The sequence below is a fragment of the Vipera berus genome (genome assembly GCF_964194415.1).
Source record: "Vipera berus genome assembly, chromosome: 2".
Classification (NCBI taxonomy): Eukaryota; Metazoa; Chordata; class Lepidosauria; order Squamata; family Viperidae; genus Vipera; species Vipera berus.
Genome location: NC_138203.1, coordinates 19109799 through 19135674, shown reverse-complemented (window position 1 = coordinate 19135674; position 25876 = coordinate 19109799). Strand labels below are relative to the sequence as shown.

At 40.3% G+C, this 25876-nt stretch overlaps 1 protein-coding gene across 1 annotated transcript in view; it reads left to right on the top strand.

The window, feature by feature from the left end:
- Positions 1–4469: 4469 nt before the first annotated feature.
- The window catches only part of RANBP3L (RAN binding protein 3 like), a 57479-nt gene continuing 36072 nt past the window's right edge, over positions 4470–25876 (top strand). The window contains exons 1-4 of the mRNA XM_081321902.1: positions 4470–5096; positions 22388–22443; positions 24306–24342; positions 25715–25789. Of these exons, the coding sequence (XP_081178028.1) occupies positions 4868–5096; positions 22388–22443; positions 24306–24342; positions 25715–25789 (397 nt within the window). The 5' untranslated portion in view covers positions 4470–4867. The remainder of the gene's footprint in view (positions 5097–22387; positions 22444–24305; positions 24343–25714; positions 25790–25876) is intronic.

Genomic DNA, 25876 nt, shown 5'->3' with positions numbered 1-25876 from the left:
TAATAGTTAAAACAATTAATCAGTGGAACAACTTGCTTCCAGAATGCTCCAACACTGGGAGTTTTTAGGACGAGATTGGACAACCATTTATCTGAAATGGCTTGAGCAGAAAGTTGGATAGAAGATTTCCAAGGTCCTTTCCAAGTTTGTTCTTCTGTTGTTCTGACTTTACTGACAAAATCCTATAGAAAAATTATAGGGTAACTCAGATTAGTCTTCTCCAAAGAAGATGTAATAGGTTATTGAACATGCTATTAACAATGATTCCTAATTGAAGATAGCAATAGTAATAGCACTTAGATTTGTATACCACTTCATGGTGCTTTACAATCCTCTCTAAGCAGTTTCCAGAGTCAGCATATTGCCCCCAACAATCTGGGTCCTCATTTTATCAATCTCAGAAGGATGGAAGGCTGAGTCAACCTTGAGCTGATGAGAATAGAACTGCTGGCAGTTGGAAGAATTAGTCTACAATACTGCATTCTAACCACTGTGCCTACCTAGCAATTCAAAAGTATCCAAATGCAAGTAGATAAATAGGTACCATTTTGGTAAGAAGGTAACAGTATTCTGTGCCCCTCGGCTTATAAATCACGGAAGTGTCTTCAGCCAATGCTGATTCCCTTAGCTAAGAAACAGAGATGAGCACTGCCCCCTAGAGTTGGACACGAAACCTTTGCATTTATCTTTTGAAAACTAAGAGATTCTGGAACAAAATGTTCATTTGAACCTGTTTATTTTGGCTTTCCTATTACCCTGCACCAGAGTCAATTTTAACTGCCACTGGAAATCTCAATTATTTATAAGAAGAAAACACAGTAGAGCCAGTTTGGTCTAGTGCACAGGTCTGCAACCCGCGGCTCTGGAGCCGCATGCGGCTCTTTCAGCCATCTCCTGCGGCTCCCAGTCCTCTGCCATGTGCAGTCCCCCCCAAAAAAGTGGGACTAAAAAAGTTCAAACAATCAATTCAAATATGCAGGGTAGGTGCATATCTCGCCTTGGCTCCACTCTTCAGTCAAACCCTGTTCTGCACATGCGCGCATGTACGCACATGTGCACACATTTTTTGCGGCTCCCAGTTTTTCCTTTTGTGAGGGAACCGGTTCCGAGTGGCTCTTTCACTGTTTCAGGTTGCTGACCCCTGGTCTAGTGCAGGGTTCAGCAACCTGAAAAAGCAAAAGAGCCACTCGGAACCGGTTCCATCACACACACAAAACAGTGGGAGCTGCAAAAAGTGTGTGCGCATGCATCCACGCACGCGCATGCGCAAAAAACAAAATGTTTTGCGCATGCGCAAAATGGGAGGCACCTGCGCGGTGACAGGTCTCCCTGGTGATGGGCGCCTTCAGCCCGGGCACCGCCAGAGCCATCCCCGGGACCTCCAAACTGCCACCCGTTCGGAGAGGTGCGCATGCAGCTCTCCAAACGGGCGGTGCCACTGACAGTTCGGAGAGGTGCGCGCGCACCACTGCCCGTTCGGAGAGGTGCGCACGCACCGGGCAACTGGGAGCCGCAGGAGACAGCTTAAAGAGCCGCATGCGGCTCCAGAGCTGCGGGTTGCCGGCCTGTGGTCTAGTGCAAGGGTGTGAAACTGCCGGCCCGTGGGCCGGATGCGTCATGGCGAAACCGCACCCACCCCATTGCAGGCAATGGAAAAAAAGTCACAATACATAGCGACACATCCCATGACGTTGCTAGTTTGACACCCTTGGTCTAGTGGTTAAGGAAGCGCTAGTGCTACCTAAGGCATGAAAGCCAAATGAGCGACTTTGGGCCAGTCTCCCTCAGCTCATGATGCCAATTCCTGCCACAATCAACAGATCAACACTGAGTTGATTTAAAGAAAAAAAGTGGACGCTGCACTTGCAAGAAAATGGTAGGCAGCAAAAAAATGTAAGAAGAAAATTACTCTGTTAAAATTATACAATATGCCTTAAAAACAACCTGAGAAAAAAACAATATGGGATTTGGTTACAATAGATAACCTTTGCCCTGTCTTTTTCCTATAGTGGGATCCTTTTTCATACTTCACAAAATAAGATAAACATTGATAAAATGAAATAAAGTCATTCTAGTTTACTGTTAATAGTGCAACAAGTTGGATTCAAGTGGGAAGGTAGCTGATTTGGTAATGCCACCACCGTATACATATTTTTTAATTTTTGTTTTGCTCCAGCATGGTCGAGATTTCCTTGATCACTCTAGCCACATTATGTGTTAATTCTCTAGGAAACCCTTTGAGTTTCTGCCTGCTTGCTTCGATAGATAGTCTTCAGTTTCACAGGAGATTGATCATTATAATTTGGAATTCTTATTAAAATACATCCTAAAGTGCTTTGGTAGATGTAATTATGGATGCCTTTTCTATTTCTTCTTTCTCTTCTCTCACATCTGGCCAAGGTTCTAGAAAGATAGCTCCTACATTATGGATTGACTAGTAACTCATTCCTTTCTAATGGGCTTCCTTTTCACAAGAAACGTGAAAGAAACCTTTTTATTTTGCAAACTTGCTCAGCTACACTGAGCAAACGTGGTAACAAGAGTACCCTTCATCGTATGTAAGTGAACCTCACTGACTCGGATTAAAGAGTAATGAATATGATGTTGAAAATCAGATACTTGATTGGCATCTCTAAAATCTTCATGCTTAGGCAGCCCAGCTCTTTCTTATGGATCTCTAATCTCAAACCAATACTGAAAATAATTTTAACTTAAGTTTCTTGCCATAAGATTGCAATGGCTTCAGCGTCACCTAAGTTTTATCATGATTCTGTTAATCATTAAGGTTGCATTTTTTGTCTGAGGACTGTTAGTATTTTTCCCCCCCTTTGGGCCCAAGGGTATGGCATAAGATGTACCATAATGCTAGCAGAGGATAGTATTTCATGCATCTGATACAAGACATGGCAGACTGCCTCAATGAACTCGGCTATGTATGAACAAAGCTGTTCCAAGTATAGGACACTTTTGAAACTTCAAAAGGAACCTCCCACTTGAACTTAACCACAGTTGACAGATACAGGACCACTTGCAAGGTCTGCTTTCATAACCCCATTAGCTGCTAATTAGGCTAGTTTTAACTATGACTCGGTGTTCTAATAGGAATCTCAACCCAAGGGTCTAACCCAGGGCTAGGCAACCTTGGCTCTTTTATGACTCATGGACTTCAACTCCCAGAATTCCTCCTACCTCAAAAAGAGTAATTGGTGGTTACCCCACCAATGTTCTGATACCATATGCCATATAACGGTGTAATGTTTGGTGGGATGAAAAGGAAACAGATCTAGAGGAATCTGCAAGGCCCTTCTCTTGATTTATCGCACACAAAGCAATAAGGACACCACCATATAGGTCATCATCATCAGTAATCAGTAAATAATCATCAGTAATTCAAGGGTAGCATTTTTTTTGGTTAGGATAGCTTTCTTCTGACTTCAGATAAATGGATGTCATTTCAACTAGTTAATCCAAGGTTGCTTGTGGGGGTGGGTGGGTGGGAGGGTGGAATCTAGTTGGTTAACTAAAAGAAAAGTTAGGTGAAGCATCACTATGTTAATACAGTCTTTCCAGTAACACTCTTAGCTGAAAACTGTCTAACTTAAGTTTACACCTTTACAAAGATTCTGAGACAATTTGAAACCAACTTACTGCATTTCTCATGATGTCAGCAGTGATGGAGAGTTGAGCTGATTTATTTCTGCCTGCAGTGTAGTTGAAACTACTATGAAACGATGGTAGCTGGGGTTTATTTGTTAATTAAATTTATATGGCTGTCCATTCACTGAGTGTCTAACATCCAGTTAAAAACAAAAGCTCTATTGCACAGCATGTCATAATCCAGGCAAGAGACATGAGTGACCATAAACAGGGCCTCCCAATCCAGGAATGTGCACAGTTGGCTAAAGATGCAGTTGTTTAAAGGATCCCCTTGCTGTGCCTAACACCTGCTCTTTGAGCAGGAGCCGAAAGTCTAGGAGCAACCCAGGCTGCATACCAGCTCCATGTGTGTGTGTGTTGTGTGTTCTACTCCATGCAGGACTAACTGCAGAAAATATATCAAACCTGAGAATCCTTAAAACCCCCAGCCATGTGATTTTAATAAGGTTGAGCCTAGTCCTGTTCTTCACCCACACCCCTACACCCCAAGGGGGAAAAATATATCCATAGCATCAGTGCACAAAGGTCAAAAAGTTACTTTTTTCTGTTAATTAGAACTTAATTCTTCCACTCTTCACAGTTATGGCAACATAAATGCACATTACTGATCAGATCATCCCTTTCCAATTTAAGAAATTATTTCGCTTTAGCAAGTCCAAGGAAAACACTAGAGAAACACATGCTGTCATAAATTTGTTAAAAAGTTTCATAGCTGTTTCTGTACAAAAAAACCTTGCTTCCAACTCATCTGCGGGGAACATGAAACTTACTTTCTCAAATTCCTGTTAATAAATCCCACGGGAAAAAAAACAACCCCGAAGCATTATTCATTGGCTGTGTTCCCTCTGTATGTTAATCTGGATTAATTTGCATAACCCCGCCCAGAGCCCTGCCTCTCTTAAGTGGCTCTCCAGTGTGAACTGTCAGGAAAGAGGTTCATCTCACAGAAGCTGTTTTTCTTTCTGGTCTAAGAACCTGCATTTTTGCGCAGTTTCAATTCAGAAGAAACTGCTTTGGGCTTCTGAGAAAAAGGAAAAAAAAATTGTGGCAAGACTGAATACGAAGAGGAGTAAAGTTACATTTGCCCTGCTCTCAGGACGTCTTTGTAACTGCTGTTATTGCTCGTGAAGAGTCCGCACAGAGGAAAAGAAAGAAGTATTAACATTGCAGAATTCCGTGGTATGTTTTGATAGCTCTATGGATCTCGGTGATGAGAATCCAGCAAACCACTGCTAGAAAAGTAAATGAGGTGCTTTCGGTTCTAAGAGTTTTCTGCACAAGAAGTACCTCTTCTTTGTCTATTAGCTCTGAACATCAAATGAAGGACACACCTCATTTCATAAAAAGAAGAAGCCCGTGGACCATGGACCAAACTGGAAGCCCCCAAACTGACATCTATGTGTTCCACAGCTTTGGCTGCAACAGACACAAAGATGAAGGTAAATCCATTGTTTCCTGAAGTTAATATGATTTATTATGAAAGCAAACTTTTTTTTTAAAAAAAAAATCCTGGTTGAATCCATGTCAGGCTGATTAAATGTCCCTTAAAAAAATCTATGTCTTAATTTTTCCAAGGCCCTAAAGCTTCTTCCTGGATTTGGTTTAACAATCCCCGTTATACTTTTGGGAGAGAGAAAAATCCACAAGATTAAAATCAAGAGAGTTCTTGGGATTTCTTTTAAATTATGGAATCCTTCTTTATTTTAAAGAGAAAAAAAACAGCTCAATGCGTCCTCCACCCTATTTCTATTGATCAGTTTTTCTTGGAAAAAATACTTTCTGATGAGGTTACAGGGGTTGTGAGAAATCTAAGACAAAAATCTGCAGGACAGTTGAAGTTTGGTGGAATGTTTTTGTCATAAGGATATTTTACGTACGCACAGAACACTGCAAATGCAATTTGCTAAGATATGGGGCATTGCTTGCTAGTGTTTGGATGGCAGTGTCTTAGAGAAGACCTATGGATAATTGAAGATGAACTGTAACAATCTGGAAGATGCTAGGGTAAGGATACCTCTGTTACCATGGCTATTCTGTCATAAATTCTGCAATGAAAAATTCACCTGGAGTAGAATTTTGCCCCATCCCTGGTCAAGAATTTTGTCTGCATATCAAATAGTAAGTAAAGGTAATTACACAGGAATATTCATAATAAGGGACGCGGTGGCTCAGTGGGTTAGGACGCTGAGCTTGTCAATCAGAAGGTCGGCAGTTTGGCGGGTCGAATCCCGAGGGCCGTGTAGCAGAGTGAGTGCTTGTTACTCGTCCCAGCTTCTGCCAACCTAGCAGTTCGAAAGCACATAAAAATGCAAGTAGAAAAATAGGGACCACTACGGTGGGAAGGTAACAGCGTTCTGTGTGCCTTTGGCATCCAGTCATGCTGGCCACATGACCACGGAAGACGTCCTCTGACAAACGTTGGCTCTTCAGCTTTGAAACGAAGATGAGCACCAGCCCCTAGAGTTGGAAACAACTAGCACACATTTGGGGGGAACCTTTACCTTTACCTTTATTCATAATAAACTCCCTAAAAATAGGTACCCATTACAAACCATGACAATGTCACAAACATAATTACATTATGTGTTCCCCTGTAATGGACTGTGTGGATGACATTGGGGAACAAGTGGATGAGATGCTGTGTAGGAATCACTCAGACAAGAGAAGTAGGAGTCCCCAATAGCTTAACAGTCAGAGGCAGAAACGTAGGAAGGCTCCACTCTAATGGATCAATTAAAAGTCATGGTGGGAAGTTTGTCCTTTCAGACTTGAAAAATTCTGCTAATGTAGCCTTACAATAAAGTAGAATTAGTTCATCTAGTCACGTTTCCTGTCTGGTTTACTTGGACATTTCCCCAGGTACTTTTGTATCCATACTAAATATAATAATAGGATCACAGTAACAACATATTCCAGGTGCCCCTCCCCTATACTTTTCAGATGTTCTGAAATTCAATGTCAGTTACGGACATCAAACGGATAATTCAGTCTTCCGTTCCTTACTGGAATTGTAATCTTGAGCATCTGTAAGGCGCCAAGCTCTGTTTTTGATAAATCAATTTCCTAAGGATTGTTCACCAAGACTATAGAACTATATTCAGCAGTCTTAAAAACCTCCAAAAATTTATTTTGAATTACCCAAAGGGCACCAGGAAATAACAAAGATCAGTGTATAATGCTTCATAAAATATTGAGAAATCTAACCTCAGAGGTTTGCCATCTAGTGGCATGTATTGAAAATTAAAGAAAGACAACAATATTGCTTATGTTTTAAGATGGTTTTATTTTTTTGGTAGAAATATTAAGGTTTTATATTGTGAGTATATATTTATAAAGTGAATTCCAGACATGGCATTACTCAGAGTGGACTCACTGAAATTCCTGGGATTTAATTCAAGTGGTATTTCAATAATGTAGACTGAGGTCGAATTCACTGTAATCTAATTGGAGGATGGGGGGGTGGCACAGGGGGGAACAGTAGACCTTAAATGTAAAAATGGGAGGTGTCTACTTGCCCTAAGGCATATTATAGTAGAAGAAATGTTGAACATACAGTGTGTTATTTTATTGATTTGTATATTTATTATTGTGTTTTAGAATAGATGCTGCTCTATTCCAAAATATCTTTAAGCAGCACCTGACAAAAATAAAGTTTTAAAACTTCTGAATAGTGATAAATAATATATATTACAGTATCCCCACCCTCCTCCTGAAGTTGAGCAACTAATTATTGCTAGTTTACACGGATTATATTACCCCATAGTGTGTGTTCAATTTAATTATTTTTAAATTATATTTATGAAGAATGATGTACAAATTCACCTCTTACAGAACTAGTAGTATGTATGAAAGAGGCAAGTATGGCTTACTCAACAAACTATATTTGAAAAATCCTGACTTAACATGATGCTAAAAGAAGCCAATGTGGATAGATTCTGTGAGTGAAGCAGAGCTGAAATGAAGAGACTGCTATTTATTGCAATGAGAAATTAGGCATTGCATGAGTTTCCTTGAGAACAGTAGCTTAGTTCTTGATGGCTTCTCCAAAGGTTTGGTGAATGGTGACAACTGGGCTTCTTCTGGGATCAATGTAGGCTCTGACTTGGAACATCTGAGGTCAACCTAGCCATGAACATCGGAGAAGTTACATCAACTGACTGTCCTTGGTTGCAGGAAAGTTTCATTAAGGTTACAGTTGCAAGAAAAAGTATGTGAACCCTTTGGGATTACGTGGAGTTTTGCATGAATTGGCCATAAAATGCGCTCTATATTTTGCCAGTAGTGCTGTGGAACATCCAGGTGCTCTTTTGCAAACTTCAAACATGGACAGATGAAACCAAAATTGAGTTGTTTGGGAAAAACACACAACACTATGTATGGAGAAAAAAAGGCACAGCACACCAACATCAAAACCTCATCCCCACTGTAAAACACGGCGGAGGGAGCATCATGGTTTGGGGCTGCTTTGCTGCCTCAGGGCCTGGACGGATTGTTGTCATTGATGGGAAAATGAATTCCAGAGTTTATCAGGACATTTTGCAGGAAAACGTACGACCATCTGTCCGCCAACTGAAGCTCCACAGAGGATGGATGATGCAACAGGACAATGACCCAAAGCATACAAGTAATTCAACAAAACAATGGCTTCAACAGAACAGAATACGCCTTCTGGAGTGGCCCAGTCAGAGTCCTGACCTCAACCCGATTGAAATGCTGTGGCATGACCTTAAGAGAGCGATTCACACCAGAAATCCCAAGAATATTGCTACACTGAAACAGTTTTGTGCAGAGGAGTGGTCCAAAATTACTCCAGATCGTTGTGCAGGTCTGATCTGCAACTACAGGAAACGTTTGGTTGAGGTTATTGCTGCCAAAGGAGGGTCAACCAGTTATTAAGTCCAAAGGTTCAAATACTTTTTCCACCCTGCACTGTGAATGTTTCCATCTTATCTTCAATTAAAACATGACAACAGCTAATGTTTGTGTAGTATTATTTAAAGCAGACTGTGTTTTTCTATTGTTGTGACTTACATGACGTTTGGAGCGCATTTTATGGCCAATTCATGCAAAAAACCACATAATCCCAAAGGGTTCACATACTTTTTCTTGCAACTGTATCTATTTATGATTTTATGCTGGGTTGGAGGATATTAGGTTTAACATCATTTTTTTATAAACCTCTTAAGTAATTTGCCCATGTCCATATGTTCAAGTAGGAAGAGCTGCTTTCTCAGCAAATACAGAAACTCAGAAGCAATAATAAAAGACTGTAGCAAATGACTAATGTCAACATGTCCCATATTTTGCAATGTGGAGTTTTAATTCTGGGGATGTCCATACAATGCTTCAAACTCAGTTTGGAAGAGTTGTTCTATTTTCAGGGGAGCATTTCTTTCAAACGCAGAGATTACATAATTCTCACATTGAACTTTTTGAAGGATTTAAAAACTTCAGAGATTTAGAACATGGGCTTTCACCATTAATAAGCTGATTCATCAGCCACAATTTGTTATAGATATTTACTTATTGATGTTACTTCAGGCAACATTTTTTTAAAACCAAAGAGAGGATTTAATTTTTTTTTAAAAAAATGGAACAGTAGGAAGAAAATTTGCTAATAAAACTACAGTGCCATTTTAAGTCATTCGCCATATCATTCCAACTTTTTCATACAGTGAGAAATTAGACTCTTTTAAACATTATTCTGATACTGAATAATATCCTAAATATCCTTTAAAAAATCTGTCCTTCTAATTAATAGTTAAAAATAGTTTGTTAAGAGACTCTTTTCTCCCAACCTGACAAATATATTGGAAAAGTTGGGAGTAACAGTCAATTATTGTTACAGAGCATATGAGTGTTTTATCACTTTGACTAATATCTGGGACATATTTGAGGTAAAGAAAAATAAATTTCAGAATTTTGCAATGGGGAATCATTTGAAAAAATAGAACATGGAATATTCTTTATTGGCTAAGTGTGATTGGACACACAAGGAATTTGTCTTTGGTGTATAAGTTCTCTGTATACGTACAAACAACAATGTAATATCATAAGATACTGTACTTTCTAACTTAAGATCTAGGCAGTAAAAAATGTATTTTATATCAGAGGTCAGCAATACAGAATTTGCAGACCATTGGACATCTGTGACATCCCTAAATAATTTTTGGGAATCCTCAAATTTTCTTTAACTTTTATAATGGCAAACATGAGTTACCGAAGGTCAGGGGCCTCAACCCCCAGCCTGTGGACCAGCACTGGGCTGTGGCATTCCAGAAACCAGTCTGCACAAACAAGCAAAGCCCTATCCGCAGGATGCAGGCAGTACATGAAAACACGCCCCCTCTGGTCTGCGGAAAAACCTCTCTCCACGGAACCGGTACCTGGTGCCCAAAAGGTTGGGGACCTCTGGCCTAAGGGACCGTCTTTTTCCAAGAATATCTACCTGTGCAATTCAGTCCATCAGACTAGGCATACTGCGGATCCCATCAGCCAAAACAGTGTCAGCTGCCGGGGACTAGAAGATGGGCCTGCTCTGCTGTAGACCCTGTTTTGTAGAATCTTCTCCCTTCAGAGATTAGACTAGCTCAAACCATATTGACCTTTCAGAAGACTTTAAAAACTTGACCGTATACCCTACCTCTTGCCTGTGCAAGAGTGGTAAAATATCCCAAGATTGCTCAGGGTTGGATATGTCAAAATCCTGTCCAATTTGATGATTTGGGGTATTACTATGAAGAGGTAAGGGAGGAATGCTTAGGATTTGTTCAAGGTTTTCTCACTATATTCAGTGGCTTAAACCTGCCCCAAGTAGAATTCTCTTAATAGTTCAATTTTCTTCTTATTACCAGTCATTGCAATTAGTTAAAGGTTGTGGGTGTTTTGAATATTTGTGGTCACACTAATTCATATATTTAAAACATGTATTGCCCTTCTCCCCAAGAGTGGCGGCAATGAGTATATTTTTATAATTACATCTAAGGAAGAGATTAGCTTGAGATTGCCCAAATGGATTTTAGACCTGAGTGATTTTGATGATTAGCCACATCACAGGTGAGCAACCCAAAACTATCAAACCTCATGTAGTCCATGAAATTTAGTTGTTACAGACAGTGGACATCCCTCAAATTGCTTTACTGGATTTTAGAGGCATGGTTGCCTAAAATTAGTAGCACAATCCTTGGTATGTTGAGTCAAAAAGCATGCAAAAATTGCAGTACAACCCCAAAAAATAAATTTAAAAAGGAAAACAAATACAACTGTTTGAAAAATAAAAATAAAAATATGATTTCCCTTTCATAGCTGGCATAATCTCAACAATCTGAAATCAGCTCAAATTGTTGAACCCTCCATTATAATGCCTTCCCCTTTTCTCCTGCATAAAGTTTGCCTTAGTCTATAGTCCAACCCCCTTCTCAAGCAGGAGACCTTGTACCATTACAGACAAATTGCTATAATGGCAATTCGGGGAGGGCACTAGGTTGCCAAAATGTGGCCATAAAGCATCTTCTCTTTTTAGAACCTATTAACAATCTTCTTTATTCCATATCAACGCCATGGCTGTAGTGAGTCTCCCAGTTTTTGATTTAGCACAGTATTCTCTAAATGAACATGGATGATGCAATCAACAGCATAGTCACACTTCAATGAGAAATAATGCCAAATTTAGTGTGTGATATTTCTTTGAAACACATTGTTCAAGTTTTGTCAGGGTTAGGCAAGTCCTGTTTTTAGCTCTGGGGCTTCAATGTTTCTTGGCAATAATATAGGTGTCAGGGGATCAAGCTAAGCATCTCCTATTTCACAAACTATTGACAAGTAGGGCACTGGTGGCATAGAAAAACCATTATAGGAACTGTTAAAGTGATTAGAGAACTTACAAAAGACTTCTATAGATTGATAAGTCATTACATTGGCTATGGAATTCAGGTGGCTATAGTCCTAACAGTATAAATGATGAAGAAATTGTGGTTGACACATCAAAATGTTTCAGATTTAGAATAGGGATGGTTGAATCAGTTTTATCTGATTTCTATTTTTTCCCTTCTGTTATGGTTTATTTCATTTTCTTTCCATATTAGTTTATATATTAAGACTGCAAAGAAAGTTTAATCTATTTGAGATACATACAATCATAGACAGATACATTCACATGCATACACAGTAACACATTTTTTTCACTAATGTAATACATTTTTGTTTGTATATTCCCCCATCTCTTTTTTTTAAAAAAAACACCAACCTCACTGCAAAATTTAGAAGTTGCAAATATTATCATACTATATACAACATTCAGAAAGGATAAATCTAATAAATTCGCAGTAAAATATGAACCAAAACAACTGGATATTATCTACTGTATACAGATTACATTTTTCTCTCTTGAAGGATGTGTCAGTCTGTTTCCAGCCTATATCAGATTCCCACCTACTTATTAGTAAGTCCATTTAATTTATGTTTTTTAGAAAAAAATGCACCCAACCTTGTATGTTTAATGAATATTTAAAAACATGTTTCAAAATAATTGAAATTAAATTGTATCTCATTTTAATTCCAAACTTAAATTATTTAAAGTATTTATTTCCAAAGTATGCTAAGGCTACAGCCTTAATATCTCTGGGAGGAAAGCCTTGACCTCAAAAATTGTAAGATTTTTAGGTTTACCCTTCTATGTTTACAATGAGGACTCCAAACTGAGAATTTATTTCTGTCTTCTTCCCAGAAGTGGATAACTAGCTTCCAAGCTATTCTAATGTATAACTTTTCTTCCATTTGTGTCAATGGACCAGGGATTATTTACCCCCAATGAAAGACACATTGATCCTTTCTCATTCCAGCTACAAATGGCAGCTTGTTTGTCTTTACCCAGACTTCATGGGGCAATTGTTCCATGGAGGAAAACATACTTAGCCATATCCTTATAAAGCTAAAAAATGCCAGTGTTTAAATTTGTTAAAATAGCTAAAGGAAGTTTGCTTGATGGGCCTCTTTAGGGCAGGGAGTACTACAATCAGGGAAATAAATGTGGGAGAAGGAAAAAGATGTAAATTGTGCCCAGCTTCAGTTATGCATAACAGAAAGGGACAAATTGATTTCTGCTGTAGTCCCAGAGTGTTCTGTACATACCTAAAAAGTGAGGAGAAAAACGAGAGGCTCGGTGGGTAGTCATTATTTATGAAGCTGGCAGACATATTTATTGCCCAATCTTCTCTTGGCAGAAAGGACTGGATTATTCCTGTTCTGCCAGCCAGAAGCAGCACACTTGGCAGGCTTCGGTAGTGACTTGTCCAGCAATCTCTGAGTCACAACAAGGACTGAGCTGCCTCAGACCAGCACAACCTAGTTATAACTAGTCCCTGCCACATCAGCTGGACAGAGCATGTAACCTGCTGTAGTTTCTGAAGAGGATAGGCAGGGAAGAGAGGAAAGGCTGCTGTATTAGGTTATTCCACTCTTCCTCTGCCTATGCTTCTCCATGCATCCCCCCCCAAAAAAAAACCTCCAGGATGCCATCAGAATAACAGAATTGGAGGGGACCTTGGAGGGGACCTTGGAGGTCTTCTACTCCAACCCCCTGGTCAAGCAGGAAACCCTATACCATTTCAGACAAATGGTTATCCAATCTCTTCTTAAAAGCCTCCAGTGTTGGAGCACCCACAACTTCTGGAGGCAAGCTGTTCCACTGGTTAGTTGTTCTCACTGTCAGGAAGTTTCTCCTTAGTTCTAGGTTGCTTCTCTCCTTGATTAGTTTCCATCGGTTGCTTCTTGTCCTGCCTTCAGGTGCTTTGGAGAATAGCTTGACTCCCTCTTCTTTGTGGCAGCCCCTTAGATATTGGTATCATGTCACCCCTAGTCCTTCTTTTCATTAAACTAAACATACCCAATTCCTGCAAACTTTCTTCATATGTTCTAGCCTTCAGTCCCCTACTCATCATTGTTGCTCTTCTCTGCACTCTTTCTAAAGTCTCAACATCTTTTTTACATCATGGCGACCAAAACTGGATGCAGTATTCCAAGTGTGGCCTTACCAAGGCATTATAAAGTAGTATTAACACTTCTTGATTCTGTCCCTCTATTAATGTCCCTCTATTAATGCAGTCTAGGACTGCATTGGCTTTTTTGGCAGCTCCAGCACACTGCTGGCTCATATTCAAATGATCGTCCATTAGAACTCCACAATCCCTCTCACAGTTACTACTGTTGAGTCAAGTACCACCTATTTTACACTTGTGCATTTAGTTTTTCTTACCTAAATATTTTTCTTACTTTTCTCTCCATCCATTATGATGCCAAGGGAGGCTTTTAGATGAATCTTGCGGATGCTGCTGCCTCAAATACAGAGTTGTGAAAAGTTTCAAGCCATGCGGTTTTTCTTTGGAACTTTCCTATTTTTGCACCCAGTTGTGACAGAATAGCCACACAGTGACTTTGGGCTGGATATTTAAGAACAGCTCATGGATAACTGTATGTTGGAATGACCTTGGAAGATGGGTAGGAAAGAGTCCCAGACTAGAAAAAAGTGAGATAAGAGGCAGCTGAGCCCACAGAAGCAATGAAGCTAGGTTAAATGACTCAGAAGGGAGCCTTCTTAAAGGCAAAGGAAATGTACTTTTAGATCTGCAAAATTCTCTTAAAGTAATATAACCTCATAATAAATTTAAAGTTAAGACGTCTGGGTGTATTTCTTGTCTGGAATACTTTGCAAGGCTGACATGTGCTCATTTGCAGAGATCACTAACTGCTACCTTTAGCCTTGGTGGAGCAGTGGGCTAATGCCTCCTTAAGTAACACCAGCTGCCTGCAATTAGTGCAGGTTCGCATCCCACCAGGCTCAAGGTTGACTCAGCCTTCCATCCTTCCGAGGTAGGTAAAATGAGGACCCAGATTGTTGGGGGCAATAAGCTGACTTTGTAATAATGCCGCTTGGGGGGTGTATGAAAGCCCTAATAAGCAGGCATATACATAGAATGAAGGCTACTGCTAAGCTTGTAAGCCGCCCTGAGTCTTTGGAGAAGGGCGGGATATAAATGGAATTTAAAAAAAAATCAAGCCAATAATAGTCTAGATCATCAACAAGCTCATATCCCTACAAGGACATTACTCACTTCTACATACATCTACCCATCCCCGATCAAACTGCTTTCCTTCTTACATCTCTTGCATTAAGGTTACTTCAAGATGATCAGTTTTTTTAACACTGAATTCTTCGGAATATGTTTTAAGACAGAACTGTGATTGATCTGGTCTATTTTCATGTTCATGCATTTCAAAATATTGTGTGCACAAGGATTTTTTTTAATATTTGCAAGCACACAGAGCTTACAAAGAACTAACAGCTAAATCAGCATTCCCCCCCCCCCCGGAAATAAAATGCTTCTCTAGAATTCAAATCATGGGTCATGTTTTCTACAGTAAAGAGTAAACTTCCTCAAATCTGAGTTCAATTAACTCTGAAGAAGCTTAACTGCTTCTCCCTAAAATAAGAAGTGATGTGGGGTTTTATTATGCCAATTGCCAACAGCTCCCAAGCCCAGCCTATGGAGTTTCTTCTTCTCAGCAATAATCCTTCAAATTTTGCACTTTTTTCCCCCCAACTTCTTACTGAAGTGCTAGCTGCAAATGAGAGACAGGCAGAAAGAGAGCTACAGGTGCCCAATCCAACCATCCCATGCCAGTAGTAGCCATTCAATTAGGTGGAAATAATGAATGGGAAGATCTGGGCTATTTGAATATGAACCAGAGAAGAATTGGAGGAATGTAATGCTTACTAATAATTAGAAATGAACATGATGAATTCTGAAACTGCATTTATGAACAAGGTTCTCACCAGCTGTTTAGTTTTGTATGCCAACAATACAAAGGAAGCTTACAGAAAACCATTGTAAGCTGTTCTATGGGTCAGAATAGTTGTTCCTTGAATTTAAGATGTACAGAACCATTTGTTCCCTATGAATGGGTGTGCAAGTGCCAGAAATGGCCTTCACAGAAAAGGTTTTTATATATAAAAAAAACTTTTGGAACTAATGTAGGAACTATCTGCTCTAGTTCTGAAGAGTAGAGGAGAGGAGAGGAGAGTAGGGGAGAGGAGAGGAGAGGAGGAGGAGAGAAGAAGAGAAGTTCTCAAGTCTATATTTTTCTACTAATGCTGCTAAGAGGCTAAAAGAGTTGACTGAGGAGAAATGCTTGCTGTTCACACATTAAGGCAAACCCTGTTTTGTACTTCTGAAGCAAAATTAATCTCTCCTGTTGAGAAGGTGCACAAACATTGATATCTACTGTAACTGAGAATAAGATGGGAAAAGTACATTAAAAAACTGCTGTCCAAAAGACATATGTGCAGCCAAGTGGTACAGATAAGGGAAAAAGTGCAAAAAAATACGTAAAATTATTTTTTTAAATGTTGCTTGTCAAACAGATGCAGAGGAGCAAGATGTACATTTGGAATGACAAGAATCCATGGGAACTGAAATAAACAGTTTCATTACCAGTGAGGATTCTCTCTCCAAATCCTTCCTGGTATAGTAATTCTTCCCCCCCTCCCCCCCGCTTCACCCAAGCTTAAAAATGAGAGAGAAGGCTGATGGGAGAGGAAATGAATGAGGGAATGAATATTTACAGGAAAGACAAGTTCTTAGTGAGAGATTCATCAAGAACACGTTAAGCACATTTCTCTGATGAAATTGATTTTCTGACGGTTTTTTCCCACTGGCAACTGGAATCTTCCCGTTTAATAAAACATGGATGGAATTCTGGCCATCCATATCTAAATGAGTCATAAGTAACATGGAAATATAGATACACTGTCATGGTTCTGACAGATGAAACTCTTCAAAAGAACTTTGAGGCATTGTTTACCTTAAAGAATCTTTTATTCGAGAAACAAAGTATTGGCATTACATAGTTGAAACAAAAAACTAAATTGCCCTCCCCTGTGTACAAAGTAGAAAAGCACAATTCCCTCCTCCAATAAAGTTTCATAAATCACATTCACCAATTAGCTTGAAGCGTGGGCTTTCTCCCCAGCTCTCCAGCCCGCCAAAACACTATCAGCTCTGGGCCCAATGTCCTTGGGTTCCCACGGCTGAGTTATTATTGTTATGACTAGCTGGACTCTCATCCACATTCCCCCTCCCAGCATCAACTAACTCTAAAAGCAAAAGAGGAAAATGGCTGCATTTCCATCTGTTGTCAAAGCAAGAACATTCAGTGTTAGCAGCACTGACATACACCTTTAATGGTGTATCAGGCCAGAGGTTCTCAAATTGTGGGACGTTGCAAGCAATTTGGAGGAGTTACAAATACTTTTTGGGAGGTCACTTTTTTTAAAAAAAAATATCCAATCAGATTTGCATAGGAAATGTGGGAGCCCCCTCTAACATTCTGATTTTATATGCACAAACTATAGAGCAAAATTTAAGGATTTCTCTGATATGGAGATTAACATGTATTTATTTATTAAAAGGGGCACATTTATTACATGGCCAACCTTAACAATAACAAAAATAATTTGTTTTATTTATTATTTTAGGCAGCTGTAGTAGTGAAAAATTTGAGTCTCACTTGATTAGGCAATTAGACTAGTGAGCTACTGCCAGTGTAGACCCATTTAATCAATGGATTGGTACAGATTTATTGAACAACAACTCCCAGTATTCCTAACCACCTTGGCAAAGGAATCAGTCTGTTGTTCTTTAATATAACACAGTGATGTCGCCTCATGTGCACTGCCATTCGGAAATCAGCCAATCACAGGCGTATCCTCAGTTCCTCCCAACTCAGAGCTTTAGCTGTTAAAAAAAATGCTTCTAATTTTGGTTCACACTCTTGCCAACCTTCAGTGGCCTTGAAGGTTTGGTACACAATAATTCATCAATATCTGTGGTATTGTTTTTCAAAATCTTTTCTCCTATCTCCTTCCTCCTCCTAGCCTGCTTCCCCCCCCCCCCCCGGAAGCTCAAGGTCATTCTTCTTTTCCATGTGTATTCCTACTACAACAATTCTGCAAGGAAGGTTAAGCTGAGATATAGCTGAGTGAAGATTTGAATCTATGTTTTTCTAATTCCAGTGCAGTATCATAATCACTACCCTACACTATCCCATCGCTGTTTAGACTTGTTCAAAAGCCAGCATGTGGCTTACTCAGCCCTAGCCATCTTCCACACTATGCCAAAACATAATGACCTGGTATTAAAATTATAATAATAGAATAATTATGTTAAATCATACTGCTCATTTTTAAACCTTGTAACTACATTTTAGGGATGCGGTGGCTCAGTGGGTTAGGACGCTGAGCTTGTCGATCAGAAGATCGGCAGTTTGGCGGGTCAAATCCCAAGTGCCGCGTAACAGAGTGAGCGCCTGTTACTCGTCCCAGCTTCTGCCAACCTAGCAGTTTGAAAGCACGAAAAAATGCAAGTAGAAAAATAGGGACCACTACGGTGGGAAGGTAACAGTGTTCCGTGCGCCTTTGGCATCTAGTCATGCCGGCTACATGACCACGGAGACATCCTCGGACAAGCGCTGGCTCTTTGGCTATGAAACGGAGATGAGCACCGGCCCCTAGAGTTGGAAACGACTAGCATGCATGTGCGGGGGAACCTTTACCTTTACCTTTAACTACATTTACAAACTAGTTCAAAAGGGACAGTGTAGAACTTTAGGATGAGGTTTACTAAGGTGGGGAAGGATCCTGGAAGTCCTATGCAAAAATATAACTGAACAGAGATATCTAACCAATCTTCAACCTATTTGCCAAGGCAGCAGAAGGCAAGACAAGAAACAATGGATGGAGATTAATCAAGGAGAGAGCTAAGGAAAAATTTACTAACAGTGAGAACAATTAACCAGTGGAACAGCTTGCCTTCAGAAGTTGTGAATGCTCCAACAGTGGAGGCTTTTAAGAAGAGACTGGACAACCTCTGGATTGGCATACGGTCTCCTGATTGAGCAGGGGGTTGGACTAGAAGACCTCCAAGGTCCCTTCCACCTCCGTTATTCTGTTATTCTGTTATATAAACATGCAGTTTCTGATTTTAAAAGTGCTTCAAGATGCAACATTTTTGGGGGGGATTTTACCCCCAGAAAATGCTATCTTTCATCCATAATCATCAAGAAAATTGTCATACTTGTGACTGATAAAATGACAGGATGCCCAACAATTTTGATACAATGACAGGACACCCAACAATTTCCTCCCTTATATAATTCTTTTCCTAGGATTGTTCCACCAGTTCTACACATTTTTTATTATTATTTATTATTATTATATTTATATACCGCCCTTTCCCTGAGGACTCAGGGCGGTTTACAGGGAATTAAAAATCAAAACGTACAAAAGTTAAAACCAGTTAAAAAATATTAAATTCACCCTGTACACTTAAAAACCCCAGTTAAAATTTTCTCCTCAGCTTGGGCCCGAGAGCTCGAAGAGCCAGGTCTTCAGGCCCCGGCGGAATGATCGGAGGTCGTTTACCCACCTCTGGATGAGAATTGGAAATATTTGTGTGGTATAGGACAGGGGTCCCCAACCCCCGGATCCTGGACTGGTACTGGGCAGCAACCGGCCCGCACAAACAAGCAAAGCCCCATCTGCAGGATGCAGGCAGCACATAAAACCACGTCCCCTTTGGTCCACGGAAACACGTCCCTCCACGGAACCGGTCCTGGTGCCCAAAAGGTTGGGGACCTCTGGTGTAGGATATGTAATTATGATATTTTTAAAGTTTTGGAGGATATATGTTTGTATATATGCTCACACACACAAAGGGTATCCTGTAAAGTGTCAGTTTTACACTTGGGAACTGTTTCAGAATATACCAATTAAGCCCAAGTTCTCTATAAATATCTTAAATATAAGTGTGATGAATCAGTTAATATGTTCACATGTTTTCCTTGAGGTGTACTCAGATGCATTCAAGTCTTGAGGGATGATTCAAACTGAGCTCAAATTATAGCTTTGTGAGCTATGTTAATCTGCATCTATTTAAACATACAGTTCAGTTTTCAATAGCTCCCAGAAGGAATAGAATTCTACTCATATTTCTGCAGTTCAGGGATGCAATTATTAATAATTTGGGATAAATATTCAATTATGTTCTTATAAATTGAATCCCATGTACAAGCAAACAGAATGGTCTTTTTAAAATATATTACACATACATCTTTATTAAATTTTCACACTAACATTACTTCCAGTAAATGTCAAAGAATCCTTTGATTTCAAGATGAGCAGTCAATGGTTCACTGAATATTTTAGCCTCCACTCAAAGAGGGAGACTTTACTGGTGTCGTGGTGAGGCTGTTTGACTAAAACCCAGGAGAACCTGAATGAATCCATCCACATCCATAAAACCTAAGAGATATAGATGTATAGCCAGCCATAAGCTGGATCATGGAGAAAGCTAGAGAGTTCCAGAAAAACATCTACTTCTGCTTCACTGACTATGCTAAAGCCTTTGATTGTGTGGATCATAACAACCTGTGGCAAGTTCTTAAAGAGATGGGCGTACCAGACCATCTTATTTGTCTCTTGAGAAACCTATATGTGGGCCAAGAAGCAACAGTGAGAACTGGACACGGAACCACTGATTGGTTCAAAATTGGGAAAGGAGTCCGGCAAGGCTGTATACTGTCGCCCTGCCTATTTAACTTATATGCAGAGCACATCATGGGAAAGGCAGGGCTAGATGAATCAAAAGTTGGAATTAAGATTGCCGGAAGAAATATCAACAACCTAAGATATGCAGATGATACCACTCTAATGGCAGAAAGTGAAGAAGAACTAAAGAGCCTCTTGTTGCGGGTGAAGAAGGAGAGTGCAAAACTTGGGTTGAAAGTTAGCATTAAGAAAACCAAGATCATGGCATCCGGCCCTCTCAATTCCTGGCAAATAGATGGGGAAGAAATGGAGGTAGTGACAGATTTTATTTTCCTGGGCTCCAAGATCACTGCAGATGGGGACTGTAGCCAAGAAATTAAAAGACGCTTGGTCCTGGGAAGGAAAGCCATGGCAAATCTAGACAGCACACTAAAAAGCAGAGATATCACCCTGTCAACAAAAGTGTGTATAGTCAAGGCTATGGTCTTCCCAGTTGCAATGTATGGCAGTGAAAGTTGGACCATAAAAAAGGCTGAGCGCCAAAGAATTGAGGCCTTTGAACTATGGTGCTGGAGAAGACTCCTGTGAGTCCCTTGGACTGAAAGACGATCAAACTGGTCAGTCCTAAAGGAGATCAACCCTGACTGTTCTTTAGAAGGCCAGATCCTGAAGCTGAAACTCAAATACTTTGGTCACCTAATGAGAAGGAAGGACTCACTGGAGAAGAGCCTAATGTTGGGAAAGGTTGAGGGCAAGAAAAGAAAGGGACGACAGAGAATGAGGTGGCTGGATGGAGTCACTGAAGCAGTAGGCGTGAGCTTAAATAGACTCCAGAAGATGGTAGAGGACAGGAAGGCCTGGAGGAACGTTGTCCATAGGGTCTCATGGGTCGGACACGACTTCGCAGCTAACAACAACAACAAGCCAGCCATACCAACAGGCTGAAGAACAGCTTCTATCCATGGGCTGTCAGGCTCCTGAACGGGAAATAACTGTATGTATGATTGACTTGCGAGGCCGGTGTGTTGTGTGCAATTAGCTCACATGGTGTAACAAGATGGTGGGTTTGTTGTCACTGTGCGTTGTGGTGGTGGTGGTGGCACACGAAGGGAGGCTCAGCCAATCTCACTGAATACATGATTGTACTTTGACAATAAAGGTTGATTCATTCATTCTTTCATTTGGGCATACCCCTCTCTCAGTCCATGGGGTTGTCTGGGGGCAAAATGGTAGTGGGGGAAACAATGAACCACTGGAGGAAAGGGAGGATCTCAATTTAATAAGCAAACAGTATATTGTTAATATTAGATAAATTGGATAGATTTTGCCTAATCTGTGATAGCAATTCTTTCTGACAGATAGAAACTACATGTAATAATAAAAACTGATTTTATTTAATCACAGTCTGTCTGTGGAACATATTTGCAGCCTGAAGCCAGGAGTAGCAATAATTATATTCTCAGGCTCGAGAGCATAGTGGAATTCTGTTTGTACATTTTCTCAAGTTAGAAGCCTGTAGCTGAATCACATATGGATTTTTGTACACATCATCTGAATTATTTGGAAAATTCTACACTGGTGGCACAATGGTTAGAGTGCAATATTGCAGGCTAATTCTGCTGGCTGCCAGGGGTCAGTCCTCACCTGCTCGAGGTTGGCTCAGCCTTCCATCCTTCCGAGGCCTTAAAATGAGGCACTAGATTATTGGAGGTAATATGATCAGTGGTGGGATTCATCCGGTTCACACCACTTTGGCAGAACCGGTAGCTAATTTTTTGTTGCCCGGGCCCAGAATGGACTTCTGGAAATGGCATCCAGACACAGAACTGGTTGTTCACATATTTGAATCCCATCACTGAATATGTTGACTCTGTAAACTGCTTAGAGAGGGCTGTAAAGCATTGTGAAGCAGTATATAAGTATAAGTGCTATTGCTATTGCTATATCTGCATCCCTAAATAGAAAAGGTGTCTCTTGCAGATTTGAAGACAATATGACTTTGAAGATCAAATAATTGCTTTTTTCAAGAGAAAAAAAACCAGAAACCTGCAGTCAACAAACAGGTCTACAGAGTAAGATGGGTTCTGTTTGCCTATGATTACATGTTGGGACTTTCTGTTCTACTTACAGACAGTTCAGTGATTGCACAGCCCATGTTTGTCTTCAAGAAGGAACGACCTTGCAAGGTAAGATGTGAAACTCCTCGAATCCTTCTGGCATTTGTTTAAGATAATTTACTCATCATATGTGGATCTACCTGGTGGATGAAGTGGGATTGCCATTTTAATTGAATGTCTGGATAGAAACAGTATCTCCAGAAAAAGAAATACTAATTGACATAAACCACTTTATATCTTAGTGAATCATCTGCACACATACAAACTATTTTTGGTTGTGTGATTGGGAAAAATGGACTGATGTGATCTCCTATTTAGGTACATGTCTGTATGTACATATGTTCCCCCTGATGTTATTCTGCATAAGCTTGAAGGCATTAGGAGGTTTGATTGCTCTTTCTTCTTTAATTGCATTCAAAATAATGTCTGAATTGAGTTCCTTCCAGTTCATGTCACACTAAGTCAGTATCCCATTCTTCAGAAGGAAGTTTTCACTGAATTCTGGTATGAATGGAAAACACATATTCATAATTAAAGGTAAAGGTAAAGGTTCCCCCGCACATGCGTGCTAGTCGTTTCCGACTCTAGGGGCCGGTGCTCATCTCCGTTTCATAGCCGAAGAGCCAGCGTTTGTCCGAGGACGTCTCCGTGGTCATGTGGCCGGCATGACTAGACGCCAAAGGCGCACGGAACGCTGTTACCTTCCCACCGTAGTGGTCCCTATTTTTCTACTTGCATTTTTACGTGCTTTCGAACTGCTAGGTGGGCAGAAGCTGGGACGAGTAACAGGCGCTCACTCTGTTACGCGGCACTCGGGATTCGACCCGCCAAACTGCCGACCTTCTGATCGACAAGCTCAGCGTCCTAACCCACTGAGCCACCGCGTCCCTTATATTCATAATTACTATTATGTAAATTAGCAATAAAAGGGACACGGTGGCTCAGTGGGTTAGGAGGCTGAGCTTGTTAATCAGAAGGTCGGCAGTTTGGCAGGTCAAATCCTGAGTGCCGCGTAACAGAGTGAGCACCTGTTACTCATCCCAGCTTCTGCCAACCTAGCAGTTCAAAAGCACATAAAAATGCAAGTAGAAAAATAGGGACCACTACGGTGGGAAGGTAACAGCGTTCCATGCGCCTTTGGCGTCTAGTCATGCCGGCCACATGACCACGGAGACATCCTCGGACAAGTGCTGGCTCTTCGGCTTTGAAACGGAGATGAGCACCGGCCCCTAGAGTCGGAAATGACTAGCACGCATGTGTGGGGGAACCTTTACCTTTACCTTTAAATTAGCAATAAGATTAATGAAGTTTGTTTTGTATGTGTGTTGTTGTTCTTTTGGGCTCAATAGGAGAAGATATGATTTCATCCAAAAATGGTGGAATTCTCTTCTGCATGAGGTGCCGTCCAGATGTGTAGGAATTTAACTTCCAGCCTAGCCTTATGAACTAGGAATTAGGGGACCTGAAGCCCATATATCTAAGGAACAGGGGAATCTGGGATAATCTCCAGTGTACTTTCAAAAACGTTGAGTGATATGGACTGTCAGATAGAACATAAACATTCAACAACCACACTGTGCAAAGGTCTGGCTTCAAGACAACCAAGTGTTCTGCAAAGACTATTAATTCATGGAAAAGCAGGAAGAGAAAGCTATGGATTTGAGCCACTAAAAACGGCACTTGCAACTTTATGCTGACAGCCACCAACTAATTCCTTTCTTTGGCCTCACTCTTTTTTGCAATAATTAGACTTACATAAACAAATAGTTTCTTGCCTAGGAAACTGTTTTAGTTGTGTTCAGCCAAGAGATTAGTGACAGGCTTGGCGAAAGGAGCCTGACATCAGAATGTCCACCCTATCTTTTTTTTTTTAAGCACTTGACATCTACAACTTTTCATTTAAGGTTTAACCAATCCTTCTTTTTGTTCAGAGGCCTGCAGAAGATCCAGGACACAAGACTGAAAACGGTAATCATGATTTTTGTTCAGAAATCTTTCTAGGCAAACTTGTGGAAGGGGTAGGTTGGAACATCAGAATTGGGTTTCAGAACCCAAATACAGGTAATCTTCAACTTACAACTATTCATTTAGTGATGTTCAAAGTTACAACAGTATTGTTATGTACTCGGTTCTTGCAGGCATTAAGCAAGACAAGGTGTTCAAACAACAACAAGTTTATTCAGAGTCAGAACATAACAGAAGCAAGCTAATAGCTGCTGCACAGCTATTTATACGGTTGGCCTCTAGGCAGCGACCAATAGATTTAAAGCAGCAGTTTCCCGCCCAAACCTACTTAACAGACTGGAGACAGCAAGTCTAGCTCAGCCCAGCAACCCTTACAAACATACAAAAGTAGGTCAGCCATTAAACAAGCAGTTAGACATAAAGCAAGTGATTTAAACATATAAGGCCAATACATTAGAGTACTGAAAAAAATGACTTACAACCAGTCCTCACATTTAGGACTGCCACAGTATCCCCAATGATACTTCACGACTACACTTGGGACCAAAATTTCTGTTGCTAAGCAAGACAGTCATGCTTGATTTTAAGAGTGTTTTGTTGCCATAGAGGTGAAGTAAATCAGTGCTGCAGTTAAGTGAATCATGCAGTCGTTCAGGGAATCCAGCTTTCCTACCAATCCTTGTTGTAGCTGTTTGGAAAGGTCACAAATGGTGGTCACATGATCAATGGGTGCTGCAACCATGGTAAATACATGTCAGTTGCCAAGTGCCTGAATTTTGATCACAGGGCCATGGGGATGCTGCCATGGTCGTAAGTGCAAGGACTGGTTGTAAATCATTTTTTTCAGTGTTGTAATTTCAAACTGTGGCTAAATGAATAGTTGTAAGTTAAGGACTACCTGTATATTACTGGGATCGGCTGGCATTTGAAATAATAATAATAATAATAATAATAATAATAATAATAATAATAATAATAATAATAATAATAATAATAATAATAATAATAATAATAAACAAAAACAAATTCACCATTAGTCAATTGCAAAAGGTGGCCTTACTAGGAACTGCTTCCATCCTGCGACGATATCTGTAATACCATCAAACATCCACATCTGCCTATCCCAGGTCCTCGGTAAGGACTCAATAGGTAGACAAAAATGCCAAATCCAGTCTGAACATCTGCCTGACTGTGCAATGATCAATAGTAGTAGTAGTAGTAGTAGTAGTAGTAGTAGTAGTAGTAGAATTGGAAGGGACCTTTGAGGTCTTCTAGTCCAACCCCCTGCTTAGGCAAGAAACCCTATACCATTTCAGACAAATTGTTGTCTAGTCTCATGATATGATTATCACCTCTGGTGTTTTTCTGCCTTTAGTTCCCAGTGGATCCAGAAAACGTGCAAGAGCTTCATGTTTTTCTTTTCAGTCCTCTGAATCAGAGTCATATGGAGGTATGGCTTCTCTCTTAACCATTTGTTTACATTGACAAGTACAGCTTTCCAAAATTTGGTTTGAAATGAACTGAACTCATGTGGACT